The sequence below is a fragment of the Anastrepha ludens genome, chromosome 4 (genome assembly GCF_028408465.1).
Source record: "Anastrepha ludens isolate Willacy chromosome 4, idAnaLude1.1, whole genome shotgun sequence".
NCBI lineage: Eukaryota > Metazoa > Arthropoda > Insecta > Diptera > Tephritidae > Anastrepha > Anastrepha ludens.
Genome location: NC_071500.1, coordinates 129,622,409 through 129,645,418, shown reverse-complemented (window position 1 = coordinate 129,645,418; position 23,010 = coordinate 129,622,409). Strand labels below are relative to the sequence as shown.

At 39.1% G+C, this 23,010-nt stretch overlaps 1 protein-coding gene across 2 annotated transcripts in view; it reads right to left on the bottom strand.

The window, feature by feature from the left end:
• Positions 1–23,010, bottom strand: part of LOC128861198 (IQ and AAA domain-containing protein 1-like) — a 217,174-nt gene that overhangs the window by 83,954 nt on the left and 110,210 nt on the right. The window contains exons 7-9 of one of the 2 annotated variants that reach the window (XM_054099150.1): positions 16,302–16,888; positions 16,069–16,244; positions 15,761–16,010 (exon numbers count right to left, since the gene is read on the bottom strand). In XM_054099150.1, coding sequence (XP_053955125.1) covers positions 16,140–16,244; positions 16,302–16,888 — 692 coding nt within the window. In that variant the 3' untranslated portion in view covers positions 15,761–16,010; positions 16,069–16,139. Of the gene's footprint in view, positions 1–15,760; positions 16,011–16,068; positions 16,245–16,301; positions 16,889–23,010 lie in introns of those variants that run through there. The other variant, XM_054099149.1, reaches the window with a different exon arrangement.

Here is a 23,010-nt window from a genome sequence, read left to right as displayed (position 1 = left end):
ATGCACGAATCTGAACAATTTTTTCACAGTTTTGCAACTGAATATGTAGAGAATAAATAAACGAAAAGCATTGTTTTGTAAAATATTAATATAACATATAATATTTAGTGAGGTGAACGCAGACTTTGTGGGCTAAGTGTATGTAAATACATATGTCTTTCTAAATGCTCGACAACCGCAGCTGCTGTGCGTAAGTGCGTGCATGAGCATACAGTAACTTGCAGAAATCAACATAAGTAGCTTATAAAAAAGTATTGTGTCGGACATTTCAATGCTGAGAGAAAATTTCGTATCAATTATTTTATGTTCTCTGATAGTAGGTAAATATGTAGTTAATTAGTATACTCGTATTACTTTACGTATGTAGCTTTTCAATTGATAAATAGTGCACAAAAACATATGCATATCTGCAAGGTAGAAGCTTACTCTGAAATCACAGTATTTGAAGGTTAATGTACATATTTGAAGGTTACAGTGCATACAATGCTGTGCCTATGAATGCGCGCTTCTTGAAAAGCTTTACCGTAAATTTTGAAGTGAAAACTTCTTTAGAATCGTTGGGAGTGATTTGAGACTCGATAAAACGAAAAAGCGACACCAAAAAGAAGAAGAAAAAAGATATACGTATATATATGTATGTATAGAAAATGCTTCATTACCAGGCACACAGAAGGATGGCATAAGCAAATTTAAATTTGTGAATTTATATATGTATGTACATATATATGCGGATATATGTATATATGTTGTGTGTATGTACATATGTGCCTCGCCACAGCAAAACATACGGTAAAATTTTTCAAGAAATCCAGCGCGCATTCATAGGCACAGCGCACATTCATAGGCACAGCATTGCATGTACAAATTTAAATTTGTGAATTTATATATGTATGTATATATGCGGATATATGTATATATGTTGTGTGTATGTACATATGTGCCTCGCCACAGCAAAACATACGGTAACATTTCTCAAGAAATCCAGCGCGCATTCATAGGCACAGCATTGCATGTACAGTAGGGCGGGTCGATTTAAAAATCGCTCATTGCTCTATGAAAATCGTATTCTAGGGATCAAAATAAGAAACTTTGCCGAAGGAACCATACCTCTAAAACGAATTCTGATGTCCCCCAATTTCAAAATATCACCATTTTTGGCCTTTACATGAAAAAATCAGCTAAATGGCTATGTTTTTTCTTTATTTTTATTTATTTATAATATTATCTATTTTTTCTCTTAAGAAATTTATTTAGTCAGAACATATGTAAATGAATGAATGTGAGTTATAGAAAAGAAACTAAAAAGGTCGACCCATATTGGGGGACATAAGAAATCGTTTTAGAGGTATGGTTCCTTCGGCAAAATTTCTTATTCTGATCCCTAGAATATGATTTTCACAGAGCAATGGGCGATTTTTTTGCCTCCCCACAAATCGACCCGGCCTAATGTACAGTAACCTTGAACAGGCAGCTGCGGTTGTCGAGCATTTAGAAACATATATTTACATACATATATGGGTGCAAACATATTTACGGAGCAGGGGGCACTCGACTTGACAAAAATTGAATATTGGCAAAGAATTCTACGCGAAATATTCCAATATTGACTATTTTCGAATTGTCGAGAAAATTAGCATATGGGCGGCTCGTTTTATGAATGAAAGTACTTGCTCTTAGAACTATGAGCTCGAATTTTTAATCAATTTTTTGATGATGAGTTTTTGTTGCACAGTACAATAGTTGAAACTGTTCGGCGCCGCCGCGACTGTTCAGCGCTATGGCAACTAGGATGAGGGCCGCTACGCCTGCGCCTATTAATGCATTTTGTTCTTGTAGTCGCTAGGCATAGAATTTTAGCTTTGAACGACATACGCATTTACAGGAATAAAGTGAGTGGCCTGTGTGTGCGGTTGTATGTAGATGCATATGTGTATATTAATAAGCATTGTTTTGCTGGAAGTTCAGAACACAAATATGTATGTACGTACATAGGCTAGGCCATAGTATAGCATACATATGTATAAAAAATTCAAACCAAGCGTCCTACGAATGTTTGCGTGTATGTTAGTATGTCTGTGTATTATACGCGTTACGACGCTCATAATAGCAACCGCGTGTGCTGTATTGCGTCCGTATTTTTATATTCGTAAATATTTTCATTTTTAAATATTTACCGCAATTATGCCGAAAAATAATGCAGAAAAGTGTCGTGAATTTCGACAGAAAAAAAATACCAGTCTAACGGTTAGACGCGATAGAAGTGAAACCTTCCGTAAAAAAAAATTGAGAGAGAATGAGACGAAAGCAGCATTAGGAGCGGGATAATTATAGGTTCATTATAATATTGCTATAAAGTTCATATTTTATTTTCTTCATTTTATTATTATTCATCCTCAATGTTTTCAATTTCAACAAATGATACGAGTGACTTATGATAGCTAAAATATGATACAAATGCTTTGGTTTCGATGTTGTCAACATATCTTTGAAATACCGCGTCAATTGTTGTTTTTGATCTCATTCTCTCTCAGTTTGTTTTACAGAAGGTTTCACTTCTATCGCGTCTAACCGTTAGACTGGTATTTTTTTGTTGTTGTGGCAAGTGCATATACATACACACAGCATATATATATATGTATGTATGCGCATATGTATATAAATTCACAAATTTAAATTTGCATATGCCATCTTCCTGTGTGCCTGGTAATGAAGCGTTTTCCATAGAGGGTTTTGATTTGGTTGAAGGGAATTCACAAAGTTTTACAGAAGATACCTTAGACAGACATATATATGTATATATTTTTGGATGACTAAGTCACCTTCGATCTTAGCATATTTGTTTTTTATGATAAAGTGTCTGTAGCTAGCCTACAGCGTTAACATTCGTTCTTCCTTTATACAAACGAATTTTACTCAACTGCTGTGTAATTTGACCAGTTGAGTATATTTCTGTTAACTTTTGGTGCAAAACATGTCTGTGGTGAACTCCGTGCGCAAAACGAGTACCCTTCAAAATTCCATGCGTTCATGTCATTGAGACTTCTCTATACATTAACGTTCTCTGTCATAGGTTCGAGAAGATCATCAGGATCTCCGCAAAATGTAAAGTACATTGTTAAAATAGCTTAAGGGGTTACATGGGTTTCGTCGGGTAAAAAAAGCCTATTTTCAATATTTTTTTTCTATGTAAAAAATTATTTATTTAATTCAAACTTTTTTCTGTCTTATAGATACATATTTAAAGAATAGTTTCTGAAATTTTCAAAAAAAAAACTTTAAAACTCCTCCATTGTGACGTCATTTCCGGTGACCCCTCGAAAAAAAGGTGCGTCCGCGTTGTCAGCATAACTCCTGACAAGCTCATCAAAAATGGAAAAACAAAAATAAGTGCTTTAGTTAAGACCATAAACTAGTGCTTGAACGAAGGAAAGAAAAAAAAAGTAAAAATTGGAATATTGGCAGACATTTTTCCAAAAAAATTAAAATTTCGGTCAAATTTGCTTGACATTTTGCTTTTTTTAAATAGTTGTAATTGAAAAAAAAAAACAAAACCCTTCGTTCAAGCTCGAGTAAATTGTATTTCGAACACCTGTGTAAAATTTCATTAAGATCGGTTGAGTAGTTTTCGAGAACATTTTACAACCGACTTTGAAAAGATGGTTCCGAGAAAAACGCGTTTAAAGTTTTGAGTAACAATAAAAGTGGCTTGGAGCGCACACATTCTTAAGGCTGTATCTCCGAATTTATTATTCGGATCGACTTGAAAATTTAGGATAATATTCCTAAGATGTTGTAGAAATTAATAAGCCAAAAAAAAATAATTCGATTTTTTGAACCAACGAAACCCATGTAACCCCTTAATTAGTAGGCGTAAGACGTTAATGTATAGAGAAGTCTCACAAGCTACGAATAGGGTGAATTGTAAAAAATGAAGGGGAACCGCGAAGGCTTTTTCACCTCGTTCAACTCGACATATGCATATGCATAAACAAATAACAGCAGGTGCTGCCCAAGGATCAATACTCGGACCTGAACTCTGGAATATAAGCTACGATGAAATCCTTCGAATAGAGATGCCTGAGGATGTGCATTTAGTGGGATATATAGATGACTTTGCAGCTGTAATAATCGCCCGAAACAATGGCGAAGCCAAAAATAAGTTAAATCAGGTGATGATCCGAATTCAGACATGGCTAGAAGACCATGGATTAAAGCTGGCCACAGAGAAAATAGAGCTAATCCTTCTAACGAACAGACGTATCCCATTAGAAGTAGACATACAATTACTCGATGACACTGTATCGACAAAAAGAGTGGTACGTACCCAGGAGTGCAATTAGACACAAGGCTAACCTACTGGGCGCATATAAACCATGCTGCCACAAGAGCTGCATCAGTAAGCTTCATGTTAAATAAGCTCATGGCAAACCTTGGAGAGCCAACGCGAAAACTTTTTAATGGATTCGCTAAGTATGCAATGCCGGCGGAAAGCTCTGCAATCTGTGCAACGCACCTGCGCTCTCAGAATAGCTTCGTCATACAGAACAGTATCTGAAGCAGCGGTGTTAGTTATCAGCGGAACCATCCCCTAAGATATTCTAGCACAAGAGCGCAAACGGAGATGGGAGGCAAAAAACACAGATATTAGAGTTCAAACGCTCACACTTTGGCAGGCAAGATGGAACTCTGAACGGCATGGAGATGGACAGCGAGGCTAATACCCGATCTAAAAAAGTGGGTAGAAAGAAAGCACGGTGAGGTTAACTATTACCTCGCACAGTTTTTGTCCGGACATGGGTCCTTTCGCAAGTATTTGTGGCGAATGGAAAAAGTGAGCCAACCAAACTGCATATATGGAGGTACTAAGTATGATGATGCGGAGCACACCTTCTTTAAATGCGAGAGGTGGAACGTAGAGAGAGCAGGTTTGCAACGAGTTATTGGTGTATTTACACCTGAAAAAATTATCGAGATAATGATGATAGACGAAGAAAAATGGAATGCCGTCGCAAATTTTGTGGAGGATATTATCCGAAAAAAGAAGCGCGTAATGGAAAGTTATGCTGAAGCGCATTGAGCATAGGTTTCTCAAAACAGGCCACTCAGGACGCAGGGTGAGTAAGTAAGTGTAAGCAATGCGTCAGCAGTCCCGGGGTGGAGGGAAAAATCCAAGAGAAGAGGAGGGATATTCTTAGTGGAATTACCCCACACGTAGTAGCGACGGTTACAATATGGTGCGAAGGCATTTTTAACCCAGCCTCACCGCCAAAAAAAAAAACTATTCCACCAAAATTGTTTCTATGAAGAAAAACCTCTCGAAGCAGTATTAACAGCTGATTGTCAATTTTGCAGGTAATCTGCCAACGGGTAGACTAATTTAGAGGATTTATAGGTGATTAATGCGTATGTGAACGTATAGTAAGTGAACTTAATATAATATTAACCTTTAAGTAATCAGTTTGGTATATAAAATTATTGTACAAAATTATTATTATTATTAAATTATATAAATTGATTAATGCGGATGCCGCCACATATATATGTGACCTTTGATAATTCTAAGATTTTTCTTTTAAGAGATAAATAGTAAATTTACTTTTTAATTTAGTTTAGTAGTTTAGTTTCTCATTCAAAATACTTCGAAAACTTTAATATAAAATAAATAATTTTCGTAAAAACTGAAATAATTAACCCTAGAAGGACATTCATATTTTTAGTACACTAAAGACATTCTTCGTCGAAACGACGACCACTCTTTTTAAGCTTTCTTCAGATTGCACCTACACCCAAAAAGAATAAAATATAAATGCAGTATTTTACTCTAAATATTTATTTAATAGTTTTAATGCTTGTTTATTTATTTTAATATAATATAAAACTTAAAATTAAAAATATTCATATTCAATAAAAAAATTTTTTTTTGCTCATAGCCTCTGACAAACTTCAACAATAAAGTAATATTAATCAAATTAAAATTCATTAATACTTTAAAAAGATACATTTTATGCTTAAAACTAAAAATAAAACTCTGTTTTATAGGTCTTTAACTTTATTTTGCACATGAGGCACAGAGATCAATTTTATGCTCCCCACACAAGCTTTTTTGACATTTGGCGCATGAAGATTTGGCCATTCGACGTTTGGATGATGGACAAATTGTGCAAATCTTTCTTTTTTTGCTTGCTGATACCTCTCCACTGTTTTTTGCCTTCTCATGATGTTGAAATAGTCCGCTTTGTATATTTTGTCGAGCTGCCGTTTTAAAAGTTACCGTGTTTTTGAATGAGAGCAGAGTGTAAACCTTTCATAAATTTTCTGCGACTAAGTGGTTTTTGTCCCAATTGGAACATATTATGGGTGTATATAACATAACTATTTATATAAGCCATATTGAGTATGCCAAAAAATACTGCCATTGGCCAGCGGTTGGTGTTTCGAGCGCAACTCATTACGTTGCCCATTTGGTCGAAGGTGTCTACACCACCTTTTGTTAAATTGTAGAATTCGATCATATGTGGCATCTTTGTCATGATATTAACAGTTCCAAATTTCATTGTATGAGGACAACAAGTAAAATATTTTATTCGGTTTTGGCTTATATGACAAGAGCGTCCGTTCGTTGTCATAGGCGAACATTGAAGTGCCACATTTTCGACCTTTGCTGACTTTCATCTCTGGAGTTATCTCTCTGGAGGTATATCTCGCAATGTTCCAACCAATGTTAATTTATATCGTTCTTTTAAAAGAGATTTAGCCAAGGAGACTGAAGTGAACCAATTATCCATGGTTAGAATTCGAGTAGGACTACGTAGCTTTTTGCGTCGACCACTTATGACGGTTTTTTCCACGTAATATGTTTTTTGAGAAAGTAATTATATCAGACTCTTCAAGCAACACATTCAACGGGACATCGTCTTCGTCTGCAGAAACCTCTTCAGAAGAATTTTCTTCGTCCATTAGCTCTCCCAAGTCTGTCTCAAGCTCGCCAATGGCATAATCATCTTCATCCGAAACTATTAAGTCATCGTCTTCAGAAAGAAACTTTTTAATTTCCTTGTCATTTAAAAAGGCTTGTTTTGTCATGTCGAATTGAATTATATAAAAGTTTTTAAGACAAAAAAAAATTCTAAAAGCGATATATTATTTTGTTGCAAAACTCACACAAAAGACATTCTTCGTCGTTTCGACGACGCAAATTTTTTAAAACGGTACTTGCAAGCAACTAGCACAGATGAACGGACGCTCACAACTAAAGCTCAGCAACGACTACAGCTGTACGAAAAATTAAAGAAAAACCATGAACGGAAATTATGATAAGCAGTTAAATGCAATCGAGCGTCGTCGAAACGACGAAGAATGTCCATCTAGAGTTAATAAAAGTAGTATCCATTAAATTCGGGTTCACAAAAATAGTACCAGAAAGATCTATTACAAATAATTTTACGCCGACACCGAGAAAACTTTAAAAAGCTTAAATCCTGTCTTACATTTGTAACGTTAACATTAAGTAATGAAAATAAACCATTCCCACGTGTAATACATAAGTCATGGAAAATTAAAACAAAACGGCAGTATGAAACCATGGATGGAACCTAGTATTATTAATATTATACAATAATATTTAAAATTATTCATTTTTTTACAAATTAGTGGTACAATTAAATGAAGTATATTGATGGTACAAAAAAGAAACGTCATGGGAACCGCTGTCCTTGAGGACATAAGCTATTGGATATTCCAACTACCAATAAATTTGGACTTTTGACATGCATATTTTTTTAAATTCTTACATTAAACTGGGAGTTTTTGTGAGTCTTGTCACGCTTTAACCACATTTCTTGCATAAGCCGCTTTGAGGAAAGGAACATATGTATGTATATACGTTAGCTCAAAATCTTAGTCCTAAGTAGAGCACACTTAGTTAGATTAGGTTTGGTTTTTGTGGCAGTCGACTTAGATTAGCCACATGTTGGCCCGTTGTGGTACCACTGTCTAACACGGGAACCTACTTTTAATTTTAGTTAGACTCTCTTAGGACGCGTAGGATAGATAGGTTTTATCCACCACACAAGTATTCCATATAGTAAAATAGGTTGAACTTCTCCTTTCTTCTTAATTTGCGCGATAACCGCTTACGCGATTTTGGCCGAGTTTAACAAAACCCGCCAGTCGTTTCTTTCTTGTGCTAACCGGCGCTAGTTGGACACACCAAGTGAAGCCATAATTGATGTCTGCTCTCTTTCCGTTTTTACTGTTCCATTGAAATCGTTTAATAGAATTATTCTGGGTTGTATCTCTTCAATCGTCGGTATGTGTTGATTGTTGCTTATCGTACAAAGTGAATTTTGACTACTTATACTAATGTTAATTACTTTGTTTCTTTCACAAATTTTTATAACATTGTATTTCGTACATTTATCTTTAATACCATATGCATACTATACCATTTTTGTCTTGTAATATTTCTTCAAAATCATGTTTGATTATTTCTTTGTTTCTCTTAACTTACTCTTATTATAATATTCTTAAAAGTAATGTTACTCGTTAGTGGTATTTTTACCAAGTACAAAATTCTTGATTCTTTACTTATTACTTTAACTTTTGCATAGTCGAATGCTTCTTCAATTGATGCGAATCGCATTTTTTCTTCTTTTAATTTCGTAATTGCTATTTCAATTTCTCTTTTATTCAATAATGTTGTATTAATGATTCCAATTTTTGCCCATTGAATGGCATACTTTATATTTATTAATTCTTCTTTGATAATTCTTATTATACTTTCGAGATTCAGTGTTATTTTACTTGCAACAACGGTCAAACCTGGTGCGAAACAGGTAAGTACCTGTAAAAAGACTGAAGTTATTGGAGACTCGAACGCAGGGCTGATCAAACGAAGAAAACAGAAGGCGAAGAAAGCCAAAGCACACTCAAGCTCCGTCAACTTCGACACCTGTAATGGAAACGGGAAAGCGTGGCAGAACAGAGGATTCCTCTGTAACGTTGCACTCTTCCGGAAACGAAACGGAGTCTGTCCCAACGACCGGGAAGAGGAGAATGGCAAAGAAGAGGAAATTCGAGAAGCGGAATTCAGAAATGCCTGCATCCTCGACCCAATCCAAGGCAGACAAACGTTTGCCTGACAAGGCGAAGGCTAAGGGACCTCAAATGTCGAATCACACTCTTCCGTCAACGTCTGGCGAATCATTCGCGAGAATGGCGGCAAAGGCAATGACGGTGCAGATACATACCGACAAACAAGACGGTCTACTGTCCAAAGGGCAACAAGACTATCTTGACAGCTATCTTTGGAAAACTATCAGTGAGTCGAAAGACGCGCCGACTTTCGAGGGGAAAAGCGTGGGGGACGGCATCGTGAAGATGCACTGTTCTAATGCTTTTTCCAAAGAAAGGCTGGTACGAGCGAGTGTCTGGATTCCGGCTCCTTCTTGTAGTTCAGCAGAACTCCTCACACGCATCCGTGTTCAGAACAAAGATCTTGACACGACTCTCTGGAGAGTATACCCGTACACCAGGCAGAGATCCGCTACCACTTCGGAGGCGGGTTCCCACCTGGTGCTGGGTATCGATCTTGGGTCCGTCAAGGTGCTGAAGTCGAAGTACGGGTGCCGTCCTCACCTACATCTGTGGCGAATCCATTTCCGTTTCCAGGATAAGGTGGAGGACAAAGCGTCAATATACTCAGTCTCATGACTGAAGTAATATTTACACAGCATAGCAAAGCGTCACACATAATACTAATACAAGAACCATGCGTATGTCACAAGCGTATCTGTGGTCTAGGTGCTATGTCGTGGGGACAAATACTTCATTGTGAAGGGAATGTGAGACCGCGAGCATGTATTATCATGCCGAAGTTGATCGAACACACGATGTTAAAAGAGCTATGTTCCGGAGATATCGTTGTTGCAAATATAAAGTACTTGAAGAGTGGGAACAGTGTCGAAGCTATCATAGTTTCGGCCTACCTACCCTACGACTCTTTACAGCCAAGGAGGTGGCTAGAGAAGTGGTCAAGTATGCAGAATGTAATAATCTGGGGCTAGTAGTGGGATGTGATGCAAATTCACAGAACATTGTATGGGGAAGCAGCAAATGCAACCCTAGAGCTCTCAAGTTACTGGATTTTATCCTGTCATCCGATTTGGTCATTCAAAACACTGGTAACAAACCAACTTTTGTGACCACAAGGAGACAAGAGGTGATTGATTTAACACTTACAAATAGGTCAGTTGGAAATCAAATCAACCGATGGCGAGTTTCGGAAGAGGACTCTCTCTCTGATTATCGTCATATCGAATTCTGACTGGGAATTGATACAATATCAATACCTTCCGGTAGGAATCCCCGAAATGTGGACTGGGACAGGTACGGTGAGCTTGTAACAGAGCGATTACCAAACCTTAAAAAAACTCAAATCAGTATAAATGATTGAAGATGCTACTAAGAAATTAGAAGGTACTTTAATCAATTGCTTTGAGGAACTGTGCCTACTCAGGCAAAGTAGACAGGGGAAAGCGGTTCCTTGGTGTAACCCTGAACTGTCTAAGCTTCGTGTACGGTCCAGAAAACTTCTTAATAAGGCCTTAAAGATCCTAACAGAAGAGGAGTGGGTTACTCATCGACTTACACAGAGAGAATATAAGAAAATAGTACGAAAGCCAAACTCGAATCCTATAGACATTTCTGCAGTAACGTCGAAGAAATGAAGGAAACAGCGACACTTTGGAAGGTCCTTCATCTAGACCGCTCAGTAAGGCTGGATTCCATTCGAAAACCTGATGGTTCGCACACCATTTCCAAATCGGAAACGTTTAATGCTCTACTCGAAACCCATTTTCCGGGTAGTCGAACTCTCTCTGAAGTAGCATGAACAATAACGGTAGCAATGGTGGGACCTCTAGGTACAGCTGGTATATTGGTAGTCGGATAGTGACAAAAGAATCGATAAGGTCTTCCTTGTCTTCCTTTGAGGACTTTAAGTCACCTGGACCTGACGGAATATATCCAACAATGCTTAAAAAAGGAGGAGACAGGCTGATTGAGGCCCTGAAAAGGATCTTCACAGCCTGTCTTGCATTTGGTTATATACCATCCCAATGGTGACGCGTAAGAGTAGTATTTATTCCGAAACCAGGAAAAGATGACTATTCCCTAGCAAAAAGTTTTAGACCAATCAGTTTAACATCGTTCGTGTTGAAAAGTCTAGAACGAGTGGTGGAGAAACATATATTCGAGTGGGGGTATTGCCGAGAAGTTCACTTAGTAGAAATCAACACGCTTACGCAACAAGCTGACGAATACACAATGGGCGTGTTCGTGGACATTGAGGGGGCTTTTGATAATGCCACTTTCGGTTCGATATGTTCTTCTGCCGAACGACACGGAGTTAATCAAACCATTGTAAAATGGATGTATTCCATGCTCTCTGAGAGGCTGTTAACCGCTGGTGAAAGCAGTGACGAACTAATCACAGTCAGGGCTGCTGTGGCCTTTCGTCGTAAACTCTCTGCAGGAGCTCGGTTTTCATGTCCAAGCATATGCGGATAAATCCCTAACGAGGCTTTGCACGAAAGTGCAGAGGATTCTTGACAAAATCGATAACTGGTGCATGAGACAAAGTCTTTCCGTTAATCCAAACAAAACAACCATAGTCTTGTTTACGAGAAAACGGAAATTGGAATGGACTCAGTCTTCCAACACTGAAAGGTGTGACACTTGGTCTTTCCGATGAAGTTAAATATTTAGGAGTAATCTTGGATAAGAAACTGACTTGGGAGACACACGTTTCATTGAAGGTGAATCGCCGTAGAGCCTTTGGATATACATAGCACTTATTAGACCAATCACCACTTACGCTTCTGTGGTCTGGTGGCGACGGTGCATGGTTAAGTCCACAATCCGGGAACTATACAGCCTACAAAGAAGTGTATGTTTATGCATCACGGGTGCCATGAGTACAACCTCTGGTGATGCCCTAAATGTCTGAAGATACAACAGGAAGCAACAAAAGCGATGTGTAGACTCCATAAATATGGTTTCTGGCACGAAGACGGAACTTCGGGACACAGAGAAATCTTTAAGTTTCTATCTGAGCAGTATCCACTGTTTTTGGCACCTAAAGACGACCTGATACCCACAGTTTCATTTGGAAGGTAATTTGATGTCAGATGAGCAATGAAGCAATCCAGAATGCATGCAGGGGGGTTTGACGGATAATTTCTTTACCGATGGCTTCATGAATAAAATAGGGTCTGGAGATGGATGGTACTTAAACGATAGTAATAAGTATCACTATGCTATGGGGGAAATGGCAACTGTTTACTGTTGGCCCTGGAGAACGCGAAGCCAACCTCAAAGATTGTTCAAGAATGTAAGAAGAAGCTTAATTCTGTCGCAAGACAAAACAGGCTTGTACTTATTAGGGCTCCAGGACACTCCGGTGTTCAAGGAAACGAAATTGCTGATGAATTGGCCAACGGTGGATCAGCGGTGCCTCCACAGGGGACAGAGTCAATAATCGGAATCAGTTCCGCTGGAATCATGAAGTGGATCAGCGATTATGTAGGCAATCTACATAAAAAGCGATGGTCCGGTCCAGAACGCTGCAGAACTGCAAAGTGTTTTGTGACAAGTCCGAACAGAAAACTGTCAAACTTTCTACTGAAACTTAGAAGGAAAGTCGTTCGGTTGAAGGTCGGTATCATTACAGGACACAACCCATGAGGTCAGCATATGACCACCATTGGAATCACTGAGGAGCCAGCCTGTCATGCTTGGAGGAGGCGGATAGCACTGAGCACTTTCTCTGCCAGTGCCCTGCCTTTGCTAGAGCACGGCTACGAGTTTTGGGTTCCGATGTCATGAGAATGAGTAATATTCAATGTCTAAAACTGGAGGATATTTACAGATTTGCCAAAGAATCTGGAGAATTCTCACAGGACTAACTATCTCTATCTCTGTCTCTATTCTTTCCTATCTCTTTCTCTGATACTTTTCTCCTTCCCTCCTTGACTATCTACACCCTTTCCAGAGCTTTAAATACAATGGGCTCTTTAGCCTGAGTGTTTAAGGAGCCATCAAATCTCCTGGCGCTCCTTGGCTCGACCTTTTCTTTCAATTTCAATTTCAAACTCTTTTCCTCCATGCTCTTTTCCACGAATCAGCGAGTGTAAAGCAGTTTCTGTAGATTTGCCTTTTATGAAGGCGTGTTGTGCCGGGGAGAACCTGCTGATTGGTATGACGCCCAGTAAATACTCATCGATAATCCTTTATAGAATTTTTAGGAGGAGAAACGTGAGGCTGATATGTCTGAAGACTTTAGAACTAGTGTGTGAGTATCTGCCTGCCTTAGGTATGAAGGAGACTTTCGTCTCCCTCCAACTTAGCGGAATGTACCCTCTATTCAAGATGCTTCTAACAATGGCAGTAATGAACGGAAAGTTTACAACCAATGATTGCTGTAACTCTTCTGGATAAATACGATCTAGTCCTGGTGATTTATACGGACCAAAATACCAGTAGCCCATTCAGTTTTCTCATTTGAAACCATTAGATTTCCTACATTTGTGCGTGTAGGGGGAGACCTAAAGATTTCTTACTTGACGGACTCCATGTATTTCCAGGACCCTTGAAATAGCCCAGGCTACCTGATGTCTTTGTAAGCATTCTTCTTAATCTAGCTGCTTCTGTAGTTTCTTCAATTCTCTTAGTTTTGTCAGAATTGGCGTTGCGAAGTTCCAACTGCTTTTTGAGGATTTTTAAGTCAAGCTTTGTAGGCTAACCAGTTTTCGGACCTTCTTGTGGCCTTGGCCAAATTGAATAGAGTGCTATCGGATTTTCGTAACAAGGTTATTTGTTTTGTCCACCTAAATGGTTTTGTCTTTCTTCTTCGGGGCACAACCGGGCACCCAGCTTCTAGAGAACAATTCATGGCTTTTGTTATCTGATTAACCAATCCGATCTGTTCACCGTACGTGGTGGGATCTTGATTGGATATCTCTGGCAATAAAGCCCTTAATTCGATGTTGTATAGTTAGTCTAATACTAAAAAGATAAAGCCGACTTTACTCTTAAGTACATCATAGTCGGTTTAGCGAATTGTTCTTCCAATAGCCAACTTTGCTCGAATTTCTATTATTTTCAAAAAATATAATATATTACTCAATACTGCCGGGTACGCGTTTTGACAATTACCCAGCTCATTGTAAACTGCAATCCGAACAGTTTCATGTCTTATTTTATGGTAAATTCAAATAGAAGAACTCAACCAAAACTGAAATTACTGTGCACATACATTCTGTGAAAAATGTACCGGGAATTGTTCAATTAAACGCATAATAATTGTTTAATCATCAAAATTTATTTTGTCGCCTTCAAAATAGGCTCTATTCATCCACATATGCCAACGATCAGCACAGTCATCAAAGCACTTTTAAACGCGTTTGAAGAGAACTCCTTCAGCTCCTTCACCGAATTCTTCTTAATGTCCTCTATCGACTCAAAGCGGCGCCTGTGGAGTGGCAATTTAAATTTTGGGAAAAGGAAAAGTCACAGGGGGCTAAACCTGGTGAATACGGTGGTTTTTCGATGATATTTGTCAAGTTTTTGATTAAAAAACTGTTCACAATATAAATCTTGTGAGACGGTGCGTTATCGTGGTGCAAGACCCATGTGCTTTCTTTCCACAAATTGGGCCTTCCTACACACATTCTCTCTTAAACGTCGCATAACTTCCAAATAATATTCTCTATGTACCGCAGAACCATTTGGAACGAATTCCGAGTGCACAACACCATGATAATGAAAGAAAACGACTTTGACGTGGTTTTTTGGATTTCGGCTCCTGTGGATAGCCCCAATTAAGCGCCTGTTGACTGGTTTGCATGTCAAACTCATACACTCATGTCCTGTTATGATACGAGGGATAAACGTTGGATCCGAATTCACTTGCTCAAGCATGTCTTCAGCCACCTTCTTCCGATGAATGTTTTGAAAGAAATTCAACAAATTCAACAAATTCCCTTAAACTTAAATGATGGTTTTCCAGCACCATTTCCTTGACTTTGTCGACGTTTTCATGCGTTGAAGACGGTAATGGGCCACCAGATCGGGGCAAATCTTCCACGACTTCACGACCCTCGGCAAAGGCCTTATACCACTCGTAGACCCGTGTTTTTGACAAGGCCTACACGCCATGAACTTTCTGCAACATTTTCAACGATTCAGAACACGAAATCCCGTTCAAAAAAGAAAATTTTAAGACAAATTCTTTGCATAGTGAAAATCACAGAGCACACCTGTAGTTGACTGATGTAATTAAATGCCAAAAATAAGCTAATTCACTGATCACGCTGAAACTCTGGGACACTATATAAGACAGTTGTACCATCATTCCAGCAAAAAAAATTTAGACATAGTATGTGTAACGCGCGCTTTTTAAACGAACAATGCCCGATATTTTTTTGACAGCATGTATATATTGTAAACTAGCTTTAACCCGCGGCCCCGCTCGCGTAGAAGTAGTTTTGAGGGATTTAGGATATTTATATAAAAGAATTATAAACAATAATTTCATAGAAAATAATTTTTCATTAATAACCATAATATTACAATACCCGGCATCCGTTGCTATGCCTCGTTGAATAAAATCACAACAACCAATCAGAAAAATATCAATCAAAATTATTTGTATTAATTTTCTATCTCAAACCGTTTTTGAACTTTGCATTTGGGTCATAGTTGAACAGCTTATGCGGATTATGAAGTGTAGAGTGTGCTATAAATATTGGGAAATAGGAAAAACTAAGATTTTTTAGATTAAATTTAAGCAAATATTCGATTATTAGTGACGAATGAGAGTGGTGGCGCGGCCTGCGAGCTGTGGGAAGGGAATTCCATCATATAATAACCGTCATTGGGTGAAAATATGAATGTATACAAATTTGTACGTCATTTGGTGTTGTCGTTTCGTAATGACAATTTGTTTTAATCTAATTAAACAAGCGTTCTTAATTTTATCTTCCACGGAATTTTTTAAAAGCTACTCACCACATGAATAACTTAATTCTTGATCGTAGCATACTTATCCGTATGTACCTATATTTATGTGCGCATGAAAATCATCTTCGCTTCTGATTTTTTTGTTCTTTTTTCTTCAAAAACTTCCTTCTTACAATACATAGCTTGTTGGCTCTTTGATACCATTTCAGAAACTTCTCCAGTAACTAGAAAAAAAGTCAATCTTGAACTCTGTTATACCAAACAAATACGTATGCACGTACCTTCTCTTCAGGAGGGAATATTGGTGGATTTCTACCAATAAAATGTTCTATGAATTCGAAAGGATTTAAAGGTGCTGATTTCAATTTCATGCGCCGTCGGACATTTAAAGTTTCAGCTACATTATCCGTTATATCGCCAGAGTTGTAATTTTGCAAAACTTTTGCCAGTGCAGAATAAACATAATCATCGACGGAATCTTCGCCAGCGAAATTTGTTAAAAGTTCTAGCCAAAGCAAAAAACTGGTGCCATAATCACATTTAGGTATCAATAAAACCTTTTGAAAAATTCGTTTCATTTTTGGTTTTGCAGACCAAGGGGCGTCAGTCGTACCCAAAAGCAATATCTTATCCTCTTTTTTTATTGGTTTTAATATCTTAGTGGATATTGCTTTTTGAAGTAATCGAGGATTTAAATATTCTTGATCTTTTGGGACCTTTTTCCAAAATATTCTGTGTACATCTTGTATGAAAATTATAGTTGGCTGGAAAGCTTTAGCAACTTTCATAATTACATGCATTAAGTAATTCAAGTCTTTATTGCCAAAAGCCTGGGTTTTTTCTGGACTAAGATTCATAAACACCGCATCTGCATCATATAAAAATATAATATATGTGTATTTATATATGAGTAAATAAATAAATATTATATATATATATATAATTGGCGCGTACACCCTTTTTGTGTATTTGGCGAAGCTCCTCCTCCTATTTGTGGTGTGCGTCTTGATGTTGTTCCACAACGGCAGATATTTTTATGAGGAGCTTTTTCATGGCAGAAATACACTCGGAGGTTTGCCATTGCCTGCCGAGGGGCAACCGCTTTTAGAAAAAAATTTTCCTGCATTTTGGTCTTTCACCGAGATTCGAACCAATGTTCTCTCTCTGAAATCCGAATGGTAGTCACGCACCAACCCATTCGGTTACGGCGGGTCAAAATACATATCGAAGTTGAGCTTGTGCTTAACTACTACATGGCGTAACTTACCTTACCATGAACAAGTTTATCATAAGCCATCTTCCATTCAATATACACACACAAATACATATGCATGCTTATAGAAGTGCCTATGTCCAGTTTTAAAAAACCTATTTAGCACAACCGCTTAATTTTAGGATTACCACATCACAGGAACTGAGAAGGGATATCTAGGTTTCTAGGTGAGTGTAAACTTTTCTCGCCACCAAGGCAAATTAACGCCCGATTACTTATGAGTTCCCAAGGTTTCTTTCACTTATTTGCCTTCAAAGATTTTGAAACTAACACATGGGCTGAATAGTCCCGGGCCTAACACATAGAAGGCACTAGTTTTATTATTCACCTCTTTTCCAGTTAATTCTAACCCTAAAGACAGCTGTTAAAATTTTATGATATTCTATACATAAGTTCGTGAATTATTGCTAAGAGAGAACCCATTTTTGTTATTTTATTGTTATTTATTTGTTATTAATTCTTGTTATTAATTCTACAATGCTTCTTGATGGGTAAAAATACCGTTCAAGCGAAGCCATGGCTTGAAAAGTGTTATGGGGACTCCGCTCCATCAGAAACAGCAACAAAACGATGGTTTGCTGACTTCAAACGTTGTCGTAGAGACACCGATGATGCACAACGCAGTGGGTGTCCAAAGACGGCGGTAAGACCAGAAAACATTAAACAAAAGGTACAAATCACAAATACGTTTTGAATCATCGAGAAGTTAAGTTGCGTGGGTTAGCTGACATCGTAAGGATATCAAAAGAACGTGTTGACTTTATATTGCATAATCATTTTACTATGAGATAGCTCTGTTCAAAATGGGTGCGGCATTTGCTTACTGTTTTGTTTCATCAAGACAACGTGTAACTAGCCAATCAAAACAATGGCAAAGCTACATGAATTGAACTTCGAATTGCTCCCACATCCACCATATTCACCAGATTTGGCTCCTAATGACTACTCGCTAATCGCAGACCTAATAAATGCTCGCCGATAAGAAATTTTGCTCGAATGAAGAGGCTTTCGCTGAAACTGAGGCCAATTTCGAGGCAAAAGATAAATTGTTCTACAAAAGTAATATTGAAATTTTAGAGTGGCGCTGGAATGATTGCGCTGTTCTTGATGGAAATTACGTTGATGAGAAAAGCTAATTTTGAAAAGCAAAACGCGGTTTCTTTGTTCGTGTCATTTTTTGTCGGGTGGTTTTTAGCTGCATGAGAACTATCGCATTCGATATCTATGGTTTGGCAGCTGATAATGGCAAACTGTGTTAACATTACTGTTCAGTAAGGTTTGCCAAGCCAAAAATCTGTTCGCGAAGTTCGTAGAGCACGTAGGGCGGCAACATTGGTTTTTATTTCTTTCGAAATGAGGAAGGAGCTGCTAACTGTGAATGATGAACGCTATCGAGCCATGCTGACTGAATTTTTGTTTCCAATAATTAACTAGCTAAATTTCGACGACATTTGATTCGAACAAGACGGCACATCTTGCCATAGATCGCGCTTAACAATCGATTTATTACATTTTTCAAGTCACCATGTATCACGTAGCTCGTAATCGCGGCGGACAAACGCCGGATATCATATTCAAAAAATAAATGCCATGAAATTATCCACCAGATTATAATAAAAAGATTATTCGCTATGTTTTATGCGTATAACTAGAGCGCGTAAAATGAAGAGTGTGACCGCCCAAAAGTCGATTTTATAGAATTGGCGTTATAAAAGGTAAGTACCATTGTATGATATGTAATAAAAATGTAATTCATAAACGATGAACGACTAAAGCTGCACTATTATTATTAGATGTTTAAGGTTTGTAATTTAAACTTTTTTTTTTCAATAATTTTAATGTGAGTATTCATGTACTATAGTAATTTTGATCTACCATTAAATGACTTAAAGGTATGGTGTACATATACATGCTCACGAGTATATATGGGCTTTTGTTATGTATGGAATTTTACATCCGTAGTAGTCACATTCAATACACGCAAAGGAGCTGACTACATGTATAAATTGTATATGTAAATAGGTACCCAGCGTGAGCAGTAATAATAATAGTTCACATATACACATAAGTATCTACATAGATGATCTACTTTTTCGCATTTAACTCAAAGTCCGTAATTAAAAAGCGCGATTTCCCATACAAAATTTCCCTCCCAAAATCTGAGATTGTGCCCATTTACACACGGAAACATTTGGAAGGGAAACATTTTGTTCGGTGGTGAAGGACGTCCGCGGAAGAGAGAAGGGAATTTGTCTCCTGTGCCAGTACAGCTCTTCTTATTCGTATTTCTTATCTTAAAGGAATTTTTGACGGTTGCTTCATTCGTTTTCTTCTTTTGTGGAAGAAAGTTCTAAGTTATGTGTTGGTTTTCAATCAAACGGAAGATAACAACGATGGCAAAGATCCGAACCCTGCTTGGGAAATGCACGATTATTTTTGCTAGGACAGTAGGTATAATTTAAAATAGTTATGGGGCATGTTTATGTTGATTTCTAATTTTTCCCCGCATTTCTAGATACTCGAGTTAATTTTAAGTTAATTATTTACATATGAAGTGTTTTTAATTTAATTTTTTTTATTCAAATACAAGAATTTATAAATATATTTCAATAAAAAAAACATCAAATTATATATTATTTAATCAGTTTCAATTTTTCATTCATATATTTAAGAAATTGTTGTCGAACGTTTTCCCCTTTACATGCTAGCGGGTAGTAGAATATATTCGAACCAGAAGATGCTAAAGTAGTAAACGTCAAAATGTTGGCGAAAACAATTTTGCCCGTGTGGCCGCGAATGAGACATGAAAAGAGAATTTCCAGTGTCTCCCTTCCAGATGCCTCCGTGTGTAAATCCGGTGATTATAAAATAATCCTAGATAATAACGATGGCGAGAAGGCGAAGCATCCCAGCATAGCTGGTTGTGCGCTGGGTTTGGGACCCGCCACTTAAAAAGCCCCCCCAATGAAAACAGCAACAAAGCCTCGGATGAGAACTTCCAACACTGATGACGACCCCTGCAAACGAAATAAGGAATACGATTTGAGGGCATGCACCTGGAATGTCCGGTCCCTTAATGGGGAAGGTGCCTCTGCCCGGCTGGTTGATGTCCTCGTGAGAGTAAAGGCTGACATCACTGCCATCCAAGAGATGCGATGGACGGGGCAAGGTAAGAAAAACATAGGACCTTGCGACGTCTACTACAGCTGCCATGTAAAGGAGCGCAAATTCGGTGTCGGATTGGTTGTGGGAGAGAGACTTCGTCGCCAAGTACTGTCGTTCACTCCGGTGGACGAGCGTCTCGCAATAATCCGCATCAAAGCGCGATTTTTTAACATCTCGCTAATTTGCGCCCACGCCCCGACGGAAGAAAAGGACGATGCGACCAAGGATTCTTTCTATGAGCGCTTGGAACGTTCCTATGAGCGCTGCCCCCGCCACGACATTAAAATCGTGCTTGGCGACTTCAACGCCAGGGTGGGCAAGGAGGGAATTTTTGGTCCCACAGTCGGAAAATTCAGCCTGCACAACGAAACATCCGGTAACGGACAGAGGCTGATCGACTTCGCCGGGGCCCGAAACATGGTAGTCTGCAGCACCAGATTCCAGCATAAAAAGATACACCAAGCTACCTGGCTGTCTCCTGATCGAAAAACGCGAAACCAGATCGATCATGTTGTGATAGATGGAAGACACGCTTCTAGTGTATTAGATATACGTACGATCCGAGGAGCCAACATCGACTCGGATCATTACCTTGTTGCAGCCAAACTGCGCACACGCCTCTGTGCAGCAAAAAACGTACATCTACCTACGCAAAGAATGTTCGACATCGAAAAGCTGCAATCACAACAGACAGCCAGAAGATTCGCCACTCGACTCTCACTCCTGCTCTCGGAGAGCACTGCCCAACACACCGGCATGCGCGAGCAATGGAGCAACATTTCTCGTTCCCTACGTACCGCCGCCGAAGAAGAAATCGGATTCCGGCGAGCCTGAAAAAACAATTGGTACGACGAGGAATGTCATGCTGCCGCCGAAAGAAAAGATGCCGCCTATAGAGCCACGCTGCGATCGGGCGCAACGCGAGCCATGTGGGATCGCTACAGAGAGCTGAAAAAGGAAGAGAGACGTATTATCCGACAGAAGAAACGAGAGGCCGAAATACGTGAGTGCGAGGAGCTTGAGATGCTGGCCAATAGGAACAACGCCCGAAAATTCTACCAGAAAGTTCGGCGGCTTACAGAAGGTTTTAAGACCGGGGCGTTGTCCTGTAAGAACAAAGACGGCGATCTGGTGACTGACGTGCAGAGCAATCTTAAATTATGGAGGGAACACTTCTCGAACCTGTTAAACGGTGACAGCTGCGCATGTCATAGAGAATGTGAAGATCCCGATACCCCAATCGTTGACGACGGAATTGTCGTTCCGTTACCCGACCATGACGAGGTGAGAATAGCGATAACGCGGCTAAAGAACAACAAAGTCGCGGGCGCCGACGGACTGCCGGCTGAGCTATTCAAACATGGCGGCGAGGAGCTGGTAAGGTGCATGCATCAGCTCCTTTGCAAAATATGGTCGGATGAAAGCATGCCTGCCGATTGGAATTTAAGTATGCTCTGCCCAATCCATAAGAAGGGCGATCCTGCAATTTGTGCCAATTACCGCGGGATTAGTCTTCTAAATATCGCCTATAAGGTTCTAGCGAGCGTATTGTGTGAAAGGCTGAAGCCCACCGTCAACCAGCTGATTGGACCTTATCAGTGTGGCTTCAGACCTGGAAAGTCTACCATCGACCAAATATTCACAATACGCCAAATCTTGGAAAAGACCCATGAAAGGAGAATCGACACACATCATCTTTTCGTCGACTTCAAAGCTGCATTCGACAGTACGGAAAGGAGTTACCTGTATGCCGCTATGGCTGCATTTGGTATCCCCGCAAAACTAATACGGCTATGTAAGATGACGTTGCTCAACACCAGCAGCGCCGTCAGAATTGGGAAGGACCTCTCCGAGCCGTTTGATACCAAACGAGGTTTCAGACAGGGTGACTCGCTGTCGTGTGACTTCTTTAACCTGATGTTGGAGAGCATCGTACGAGCCGCAGAACTTAATCGCTCAGGCACAATATTTTATAAGAGCGTACAATTGTTGGCGTATGCCGATGATATTGATATCATCGGCCTTAACAACCGCGCTGTTAGTTCTGCCTTCTCCAAACTGGATAAAGAGGCAAAGCGAATGGGTTTGGTGGTGAACGAGGACAAAACGAAGTACCTCCTGTCTTCAAACAAACAGTCGACGCACTCGCGTATCGGCACCCACGTCACTGTAGACAGTTATAATTTCGAGGTTGTAAAAGACTTCGTTTATTAAGGAACCAGCATTAACACCGATAACAAAGTCAGCCTTGAAATCCAACGTAGAATCTCTCTTGCCAACAAGTGCTACTTTGGACTAAGTAGGCAACTGAGCAGTAAAGTCCTCTCTCGACGAACAAAACTAACACTCTACAAGACTCTCATCATGCCCGTCCTAACTTATGGCGCAGAAGCTTGGACGATGACAACATCCGATGAAGCGACACTTGGAGTGTTCGAGAGAAAGATTCTGCGTAAGGTTTTCGGACCTTTGCACGTTGGCAACGGCGAATATCGCAGGCGATGGAACGATGAGCTGTATGAGCTTTACGACGACATAGACATAGCGCAGCG